The sequence below is a fragment of the Zea mays genome, chromosome 4 (assembly GCF_902167145.1).
Source record: "Zea mays cultivar B73 chromosome 4, Zm-B73-REFERENCE-NAM-5.0, whole genome shotgun sequence".
NCBI classification, from domain to species: Eukaryota; Viridiplantae; Streptophyta; class Magnoliopsida; order Poales; family Poaceae; genus Zea; species Zea mays.
Window position 1 is genome coordinate 202,310,771 of NC_050099.1, and position 10,615 is coordinate 202,321,385.

At 53.4% G+C, this 10,615-nt stretch overlaps 1 protein-coding gene across 1 annotated transcript; it reads right to left on the reverse strand.

Moving 5' to 3' along the window:
• Positions 1 to 227: 227 nt before the first annotated feature.
• On the reverse strand, positions 228 to 2,315 carry LOC103654450 (uncharacterized). The gene is made up of 2 exons (XM_008681278.3): positions 2,179 to 2,315; positions 228 to 2,043 (listed from the first exon to the last, which is right to left on the reverse strand). Exon 2 carries the CDS (start codon positions 1,989 to 1,991, stop codon positions 345 to 347), a length of 1,647 nt encoding a protein of 548 aa, XP_008679500.1. The 5' UTR covers positions 1,992 to 2,043; positions 2,179 to 2,315; the 3' UTR covers positions 228 to 344.
• Positions 2,316 to 10,615: the final 8,300 nt, after the last annotated feature.

The following is a 10,615-nucleotide window of genomic DNA, read 5'->3' on the forward strand; positions in this document are numbered from 1 at the left end:
TATCGAGTGCATGCTGACCTGATACATGGCAAAGACTTTATCACCGTCACATGGCGCTGTCTCGATGACTTTTCTTTGCCTAATGGCAGGTGGCATTCGGTAAAGACTTTACCGATTGTCCAACATAAAGTACCCGGTAAAGATGTTGTTGCCGATAAATTGTTCATCGAGTTCTCTTTGTCGAGTGTTATCAAGACTCTTTGTTGAGTGTTATCGAGACTACGATACTCGGCAAAGAAGTATGTGGTAGTGATTATTGAAATCTTATATGGACATAAATACCCATCAAAACATGGATAGGTAGAACATGCCACACATCACGAGCATACACAACAGTAAGCTAATTAAAGGGCGTTCTTGATAGACACAAGTGTCCCTGTGATACCGGCAAGTGAAACAAGGCAGGCAAAAACTGTTGTGACGATTTTCTTGTTGTGATACCAAAACTCGTTCCACTTGGTCCGTTTTGGCCTGTTCTCCTGGTACCTCGCGATCTGTTGCATGACGTGGAGGTAGCGTTTCCCGAGGCGTAGACCCTGGAGGCTGGTGAAGAAGCGGAGCGCGTCCTCGTTGGTGAGCCCACCTCCTCCCTGCAGGAGACCCCTCACCCGTAGCTCGTGCACGTCCTCCTCCCTGTACGCCAACATGGCCAGGAGCAGCAGGTAGGAGCAGACAGCAGAGTCTTCGTCCGGTGCTGCTCCAAAGCTTTGTACAGTGCAGAGCTCAAAAGCCGCCATGTTGACGAGGTAGCTCGCGCGGTCACGGTTCAGGGACAGCGGCTGCAGGGAGAACTCGGCGTGGAGGAGGCCTGCTTCCATATTGAGGCCCATGTGAATGAGTTCCGTCGTCTTCTCCTTGGTCGGTATGAGCCTGATGCCCAGCTTGGCAAGCTCGATGGCACTATGCGAGACTGATCTTTTGCTTGTGGCTTTCAGCCTGCGGGATCCCTCGGTGCGGTGGCCGGCGTTGCCATCTTCAGGCTGTGGAGCCCAGCTGGGTTTTCTTCCTACGATGTAGTAACGGAGGAGGCCAAGAAGATGAGGCGGATTGTAGCCTTCAGCCCAGTCGACAGGAACATTGTCCTTCGCGGCAGGCTTCTGGTCCCGCAGAAAGGTCCTCAGAGACGAGATGAAGACCGGCAAGAAGGAAGTGGGAGTGGCCCTCGCGGGAAGGAACGCCTTGACCGTCTGGACCACCTTCCAGGGAAGCTGGTTCTCAAGCAGCAGGACGTCGTGGAGGATGTCGCTGCGGTTAGGCCTCATGGAAGCGTGCAAGCTCGGGTCTATTACAACATGGGTGCTGCTCTGCATGCGCATGTACTGCACCAGGAAGCAAGCATCAATAAACATCATGCATTGGAAGTCTACAGAGGTGATACCTTGTATGGCATCCTCGTCGTAGAGGCGGCGGGCATCGTCCGCTACGGAGACGACCGCGCTATACATGTCGTGCAGCCGGTATCCACATTCCTTGACGTAGCATATGGCCGCCATGGCCTTCACCTTCTCCGCCTGCTTGAGGTGGGGTTTGTCGTGGTGGTAAGGCCCGATGGCCACAAACCGCGGCACGGTATAGCTTTCAGAGAGACCTTGAAGGCTTGCAGGGTATCTATGCATCTTCTCTTTCATCAGGTTGATCTCAGCCTTGAACTCGCTCAGCTTTTGCTCCAACATCTCGCTGCTGCCGCTGGCATGGCTGCCGTTGGAGATGTTCGTGTTCCCTCCTGTCGGCTCACGCACTCCAGTACCAACTTCTCTAACAACAAGTTGCTGCCCATGCCCCCCGACTACCATAGATGCAGCCACAGGTGCTTCAAGGCTCCAGCAGGCACCAAACATGTCCATGTCCGCGTCGATGTCGATGGACGCGTACTGATCCAGAGGGTGAGGGAGGACAGCTGCTGGAGCCCAAACCTGTGCCGCAGCTGGTCCCTCAGCAGTCCAGTTCGACAGCTGAAACTCACAAGCTCCCCAAGCCTCAGCAGGATCCATTCCCAAATCCCATATGCCCCCCGATCGTCTTCAAGCTTGCTGGATTTATTTTCTGCGCCAAAACAAGTGGAACACGTCAGTAGAACTATAATACCATGAGAGATCAATTACAACGGTTATTGAGGGACCGAAATTAAGATACAACAGTTCAGATCGAACAAAGGAAGAAGACTAGATACTAATTAACCTGTGGATTACAGCAGAGAGCGAGCCGTCCGGGGCCGAAATTAACTTGTGGATGCATAATGCTCCTCTTTTACATGCATATAGAGCTTCAAAATTCTTCTGGTGGAATGTCGACGCCTAACCTTGCCCAATTGCATTATAAAAACGTCTGCGTATATATATATATATATATATATATATATATATATATATATATATATATATATATATATATATATATATATATATATATATATATATATATATATATATATATATATATATATATATATATATATATATATATATATATATATATATATATATATATATATATATATAGTCTATCCATTACAATATGCATGCGCGCCAACCGCAATCTTTATTATCAACTTGAAAAAAAAAGAACAAAACAAAGAGAACTGTACTCTACGTAAAACAAGCTTTGAACCATATTTTTTTGTTGGCGGTGGTTTCAACTCAGCATCCACCTTTGTCTAATTAATTAGTAAAGATTCTTTTAAAACAGAACATCCTATATCTGATACGCCCTCTGTTTTTTTTTTAAAAAAAAGTTGTGGTACCATCTATTATGATAATAATCGGCTCTGGTTCATCTCTAAGAACTACCAGCCGTGACTTATATATATGTTGCGGATAGAGATTACAAGCGTATAAGATAAAGAGACGCGGCCCCAAACAGATCAGGACTCTAAGAGATAAACATAGTAACTATGAGGCGTTTGGTTCGGGAAATTGTAACGTAATCGGATTTCGGAGATATAATACAACAGATGTTTGGTTTGGCTCAACCTAGAATCCAATTTATATCTATACTACTCTATTACATGAGTGCACGTGTGTTGCAATAGAAATCTATAAATATGTAATATTATTATAAGTACACCAACTCAAGTAAAATGAACTAATATCGAACAAACAATATTTTGTCTATATATTGCTATGGTTTCTATATATCATCTAGGTAGACCTCGTTTAAATGAGTTAGTCATTCAAAAAAAGACGTTGATCCTCCAAATTTTTGTAAATTAGATAAACTGTGATCCATGTTTGTTTTCCAAATTAAAATGATTAACCCAAAAGAAAGCATTTCAATACACTCTCACTTGTTTCAGGTAGATTCAGGTAGGTGAATATTTACCAATATATAGATGACATGTTTCCTTTCTTGACAACAATGTCGATAGACAAACCAATAACACCGTGCATCTTTTAATTCAGTCTGGCAATTGTGCAGGGTTTTTGTCAGTATGATAAACTATGGTCCATATTTGTTTTCCAAAATACAAAAGAATTAACCCAAAAGGAAGCATTTCAATACATTCACTCACATAGATAGGCAAATATTTATCAATACAAAGATGACACGTTTGATGTTTCCTTTCTTGACAAGAAAATATCGATGAGCAACTAAAAACAAAATGAGATGGATCACCGGAAAACTTGAAAGGATGCAAGGAAAACAACAAAACAAAATTCTAAGAAGCTCAATTGCAACCTCACAGGAACCAAAACTTTGGAACTACAGAAGCAAATATGGCATGTAGCAGTAGTCAAGTTCAAAATAACGCTCTCGCAAGAAAAAAGTAAGAATCAATTCGTTGAAAACCAATAAAGCAGTTTACATCACTGGTAGTGATAACTTGATAGGCATCTAGGAAGCAGAAACCTTGTAATAAAGGACATGAAAGCATAACGAAAGCAGACAAGAAGAGAAGACTCCATTTGTTCATATTTAGATGGCTCTAGTAACTTTTGTATGTTCCAAAAACACAGAAGTGCATAGTAGCAAGCACTCGTCAACTCTATGATCACAAGAAGCTATACTATTAAGACATATTATTCCATGGTAATTTTGCAAGGGCCATGTTTAGTTACAAACCAGAGGAGACGTGTTTAAAATTGCTAGAGTTCTTGCATAAATTCCTGAGTCATCTCAAGCTTGTCCTTCAAATGCACCTTCATCCACTCTTACAGACCACGAACAAAAGCATCAATACAGATCAAAGCATCATACGGAAAGAAACACGAGGAACATAGGAGGGCATTCAACCAGACCTGAAAATCCCATTACTCGTAGAGGTTAGGATCGCCCTCGTTGCTCGTTGCTCCATATTGTAACACCCCTGGACTAGCAGTACTTACTCCTGGCAACTCTCTAGGATCATATATTGTCTCCACATATCAACTCGAGACTTTTGTGTGCACTTTGTTCTCACTCATGTGCACCCGAGAAAATATCCCGGTCCATCACCCATCCCAAATTGCTCCAAGCCATGCACGTTTAACTTGGTGGTTCTTTCGAGATAGGCTTCCAACAAAAAAAATGCACCTTATTGGTATGGATACTCTATTAATTCTATTAAACCTTAGGCCAGAATATCACCATTCTAGGGGCCAAGATATCACAAATCACCCCCTCTCCCTTAGAAGACCGACGTTCTTGTCGATCAACCCTAATCCAGGAACCTCCCCTCTTAGCCATGTCTGTGTGAATAGTGTCATCATATGTCATGCCATGTGACCACTCTGGACCCACATGCGCCATCCACCATATACCCGAACCCCTAACCCACACACGCCCGTGAAACTGCAAGGGTCGGCTCTAATAGTTACTCCTGGCAGCTCTCTAGGATCATATATTGTCCCCACAGATCAACACGAGTCTTTTGTGCGCACTTTGTCCTCACTCATGCGCACCCGAGAAAACTTACCGGTTGGTCACCCACCCAAATTGCTCCAAGCCATACACGCTTAACTTGGAGGTTCTTTCAAGATAGGCTTCTGAAAAAGAAGATGCACCTTATTGGTATGGATACTGAAAGTCGCCTAGAAGGGGGTGAATAGGCAAATCTGAAATTTATAAAGTTTAAGCACAACTACAAGCCGGGGTTAGCGTTAGAAATATAATCGAGTCCGAAAGAGAGGGCGAAAAACAAATCACAAGCAAATAAGGCGGATAACACGGTGATTTGTTTTACCGAGGTTCGGTTCTTGCAAACATACTCCCCGTTGAGGTGGTCACAAAGACCGGGTCTCTTTCAACCCTTTCCCTCTCTTAAACGGTCACTTAGACCGAGTGAGCTTCTCTTCTCAATCAATTGGGACACTAAGTCCCCACAAGGACCACCACACAATTGGTGTCTCTTGCTTCGATTACAATGATCTTGGGAACAAGAAATGAGGAAGGAGTTGTCGGCGTTTCGAGACCGGGGGGTCCCTAAGCCGACGAGTGAAATGTCGCTGCGTGCCCCAGCCCAGATGGGTCGGCGCGAGGCCGAGCGCGAAGGGGGGAAGTGAGGTGGTCGGAGATGGGCGTGAGAGAGGTGGAAATCCCGTGGCCTTCGTGTTCGTGCCGCGCCCAGGTCGGGTGCGCTTGCAGTAGGGGGTTACAAGCGTCCACGCGGGAGAGGGAGCGAGCGGCCTCATACGAGCGCCTGTCTCGTCCTCGTCCCCGCGCGGCCAACCCTCTCTAAGAGGGCTCTGGTCCTTCCTTTTATAGGCGTAAGGAGAGGATCCAGATGTACAATGGGGGGGGTAGCAGAGTGCTACGTGTCTAGCGGGGGAGAGCTAGCGCCCTAAGTACATGCTGTTGTGGCAGCCGGAGAGATTTTGGCACCCAGCTTGGTGTGATGTCGTGGCCGTCGGAGGAGCGCTGGAGCCTGGCGGAGGGACAGCTGTCGGAGCTGTTGAGTCCTTGCTGACGTCCTCTTGCTTCCGTAAGGGGGCTGAGAGCCATCGTCGTCACAGAGTATGCGGGGCGCCATCATTGCCTATCTGGTGGAGCGAGCCAGATGGGACGCCGGTCTTGTTCCCTGTGGCCCGAGTCAGCTTGGGGTATGGTGATGATGGCGTCTCCTGTTGACGTGGCTGGTCTGCGCCCTAGGTTGGGCGATGTGGAAGCTCCTCCGAAGCCGAGGTTGAGTCTGTCTTCCGTGGACGAGGTCGAGTCCGAGCCCCTGGGTCGGGCGAGGCGGAGGCCGTCGGCTGAGGCCAGGGCGGAGTCCGAGCCCTGGGGTCGGGCGAAGCGGAGTTCGTCGTCTTCTGGGGCTGAGCCCAAGTCCGAGCCCTGGGTCGGGCGGAGTGGAGTTCGCCGTCTTCTGGGACTTAGCCCGAGTCCGAGCCCTAGGTCGGGCGGAGCGGAGTTCGCCGTCTTCCGGGACTTAGCCCGAGTCCGAGCCCTGGGTCGGGCGGAGCGGAGTTCGCCGTCTTCCGGGACTTAGCCCGAGTCCGAGCCCTGGGTCGGGCGGAGCGGAGTTCGCCGTCTTCCGGGACTTAGCCCGAGTCCGAGCCCTGGGTCGGGCGGAGCGGAGTTCACCGTCTTCCGGGACTTAGCCCGAGTCCGAGCCCTGGGTTGGGCGGAGCGGAGCTTCCTATGGTGCCTGCGGCCGGGCCTGACTGCCTGTCAGCCTCACTCTGTCAAGTGGCACCGCAGTCGGAGCGGCGCAGGCGGCGTTGTCTTTCTGTCAGACCGGTCAGTGGAGCGGCGAAGTGACGGCGGTGACTTCGGCTCTGTTGGCTGAGGGGCGCGCGTCAGGATAAAGGTGTTAGGCCACCTTTGCATTAAATGCTCATGCGATTTGGTCGGTCGGTGCGGCGATTTGGTCAGGGTTGCTTCTTGGCGAAGACAGGGCCTCGGGCGAGCCGGAAATATGTTCGCCGCTGGAGGGGGACCTCGGGCGAGACGGAGATCTTCCGGGGTCGGCTGCCCTTGTCCGAGGCTAGGCTCGGGCGAGACGCGATCGAGTCCCTCGAATGGACTGATCCCTGACTTAATCGCACCCATCAGGCCTTTGCAGCTTTATGCTGATGGGGGTTACCAGCTGAGAATTAGGAGCCTTGAGGGTACCCCTAATTATGGTCCCCGACAGTAGCCCCTGAGCCTCGAAGGGAGTGTTAGCGCTCGGTTGGAGGCTTTCGTCGCACTTTTTTGCAAGGGGACCAGCCTTTCTCGGTTGCGTTTTGTTCCGGTGGGTGCGCGCGAGCGCACCCGCCGGGTGTAGCCCCCGAGGCCTCGGAGGAGTGGTTTGACTCCTCCGAGGTCTTAATGCCTTGCGCAATGCTTCGGCTGGTCTGGTCGTTCCCTCATGCGAGCTGGCCGTAGCCCGGGTGTACGGTCGGGTCCCAAGTTCTCAGGCTGGTATGTTGACGCTGTCAACGGTTTGGCCGGAGCCGGGTTTGCGAGAGCAGCCCCCGAGCCTCTGCACGGGGTGAGAGGGCGATCAGGGACAGACTCGACTTTTTTACATACGCCCCTGCGTCGCCTTTCCGCAAGGAGGAGGGGGGGAGAGCGCCATGTTGCCCTCGGAGGGCGCCGAACATGGTGTCTCCGGTGAGCTGCAGGCGGGTGATCCGAGTGGACGTCCGTGCCCCGTTCGTTAGGGGTCGGCTAGGGGCCCAGAGGCGCGCCCAAAAGTACCTGCGGGTGATCTGCCAGACCCGGTCCCCTGGCGACGGGGTCCGAGGGCTCGATGCCTCCCTCTGATGGGATTCCGTTACAAGATCGTTCCCGCTGGTCTCGGAAATGTCCTAGGGTACCTCGGGAGCGCAGCCCGAGCCTTGGTTATGTATCGAACGTACCCATGGTCATCCCTCGCTCTGTGTCTGAGGCGGCTGTGAACCCTTCGGGGGCCAGCCTTCGAACCCCTGATCAGTAGTGGGCGCGGAGCCCGAGTAGCCTGAGGCGGCCATTGAACCCTTCCGAGGGGCCGGCCTTCGAACCTCTGACCAGTAGTGGGTGTGGAGCCCACGCGCTCTGAGGCGGTTGTTGAACCCTTCCGAGGGGCCAGCCTTCGAACCTCTGATCAGTAGGGAGGCTCGGAGCCTGGTTCCTTCACGGGGAAGGATCCTTTTCGGGGTATCCCCCTTTCCCGGTCCCTGTTGCAAGAGAGAGAAAGAGGAAAAAAAGGAAAAGGATACGAAATCGAACGACGCGGCGTACCTTTTTTTTGACGCGATCATTACGGCGAAGGCGAAGCGTCGCTCGCTTCTCCTGCCAGAGGCGCCGCCTGTCCCGCCGCGGAGTTAATGCGACGGGGCGAGTGGTTCGCGGGGCGGCCGTTGCGCGTGCGCGAGCCGTTCGAGGAATGGAACACGGGCGCGTTGTCTTCACGCCGTGAGAGAGTGTTCTCTCGCTACCCCCGGATGGGACGTGAGCTTGGCTGACGACGTGACCGCTGCTCCTGCCCGCCTGCCACCGCCATTACTGCCGGCCCATTTTAGGCCGCATTGACCGTCGCGCCAGGCTGGCGCTGCTGGGTCGTGCGCTGGGTCGCCTCGAGTCGCGGTATTGGTTCCGCAGTCGAGGAGGCGCGGCGGTGGCGCAAGTGGCGGTGCAGCTACATGCGCGAAGCATTCGGCGCGCCGGTTGCATGACGCGTGGGCCTGGGCCTCCATGCCGGGCGTGTTGGGAGTCGGGGAAGTGCGCCCACTTGGCGCGGTTGCATGCCGCCTGCATGGCTGCCCGCCCTTTCGCCCGTTGGTCTGGGCAAAAGTGGAGAGCCGATTGTAACCGCTGGGCGGTTGCACGCACCGCGCGCGGCGGTTTGGCTTCTTCTGTTCTGGGCCGGCTTGCATGACGTGTGGGACCCAGCCCCCGCGCCGTAGGGGAGGACCTTGGAGTGTGTTGGAGAAGACTCAGCCCACGACGGCTGGGGACGCAAGTAGGGAGAGTTGCCTTTAAAAGGAGGGTGACCCCCTTGGAAGGCGACCATGTCTTCATGCTCCCTTATGCATCGTGTCTTTCCACCTTCCAAGCCCCCGAATGGGAGATACCCGCCGTCTTTCCGCCTCGTTGTTGGAGGAACGCAACTCCGTGGGAGTTGGTACCTTTCAGCCATCGTTCGGCTTCAAGGATTTTCATCATGCAGCCCGGTTGCACCCCTCCACCGGCGGTCACCCAAGATGGTGACCTCCAGTTCGATGGCGGGGGAAAGCAAACTGGGTCGCGGCCTCTGCCCCTCCCTCAGCCTCAAGGATTTTCATCACCAGGGCTGGGGAGGGGAGTGTGCCGAGTTGGGGTCGGCCCCTGCATGGGCGGCGGCCCGCTCCTTCCCTTAGTGATCGGGGGGAAGGGCGGTTGTTGTCCGTGGCGTTGGCAGCTGCCGCGTTCCTGGCTCTCGGACGAGAGTGGCTTCGGAGCCGCTCTCGGCGCCGGCTTCTGCCACGGCAGCTGGAAGAGGTTCTTCCACCGACGAGATAGCCAGGGCCGCCCACGGACCGACCTCCAACTCTACGGCCTTCTGCCCATCCTTGCCTCATGAGTTTGGGCATGGGCGGGGGCCTCCTAGCAGCAGCATCCGCCCTGAGGTCATTGCTGCCGCTGTTCGGCCCCCCGGAGCAGAAGTCGTCGTCGTCGCCGCTGCCGGAGCGGGCGACGGCGCGTCGTTCGTCGGTCTTCTGTTGCTCCGCAGGGCCCCCCCATCGATTGGGGTTGTTCATACCTGCGGAGGTGGAACCGGAGTTCCGTTTGTAATGGCACTTTGAATGCCAGTGTTTTTGTTCATTGTGGCTGTCGAGGCCTGAACATGTACGTAATTTCGGCACGGAGCCGTGTTTTTTCCTCATTTTCGAGCGCTAAGACTCGCCTGTTGGTTGTCTGAATCGCTTCACCAAGCGTGAGTCACCCCGTGTAAAGGTGACGAGTGAGTTATCCGTATCCCGGAGGCGTAGGAGTCCCTCGGCTCGGTCAGCCTTGTTGCCCGAGGCTTCTCTTGCTCAGTTAAAGGAACCCCTCGGCCGCTCTTCGATGAGCCGAGGCCAGGGGTAGCGGTGTCAGCGCGAACAGAGGCAGAGTTGGCCCGAAAAGAAGACCTGGTCGGCCGGAGCCTGGCCGGGTTGTCCGTTAGCGGGACCAACATCGGAATTGACCTGCCGAGGCCTCGGGTCGGGCTGATGTCCGCGGGGGACAGCCGGCTGGGGCCTCGGGGTGACCAGCTGAGCCACCTGCCCGAGCCGGATTCTCGGAGAAGACCCTAGCGGCGATGGCCCGGGAGTGGAGATCTTCGGACCGTGTCGCCGTCCGAGGCTAGGTCGGACTTCGCCGAAGGTGTTGTCGACGCCGAGGGTGCTGCTGCTCCCTTCAAGCGTCAAGACCCGAGCCTGCAGGGTCGGATTGTCTTGTAGCGTGTGTTTTCTGCGGCCGCCGAGGCCAACACACACCCTCGCCATGTTGTAAAGTTGCGTCTCTTTTCCTCTTGTTTCGAGTATCTGGACTTTTTTGTCGGTAACAGAAATGTTTGTGCGAGCGAGAGTTGCTTCTCGCGGAAGGTGATGAGTGAGGTATCCATATCCCGGAGGCGTAGGAGTCCCTCGGCTCGGTCGGCCTTGCCGCTTACGCGCACTCTTACCCGTCCATGGGGTTCTGTCACCGGCGCAGTCGAGAAGGCTCGAAGAATCGCTTCGGCAGAAGAGCTTCCGAACGTGAAGACTTGTTTGGT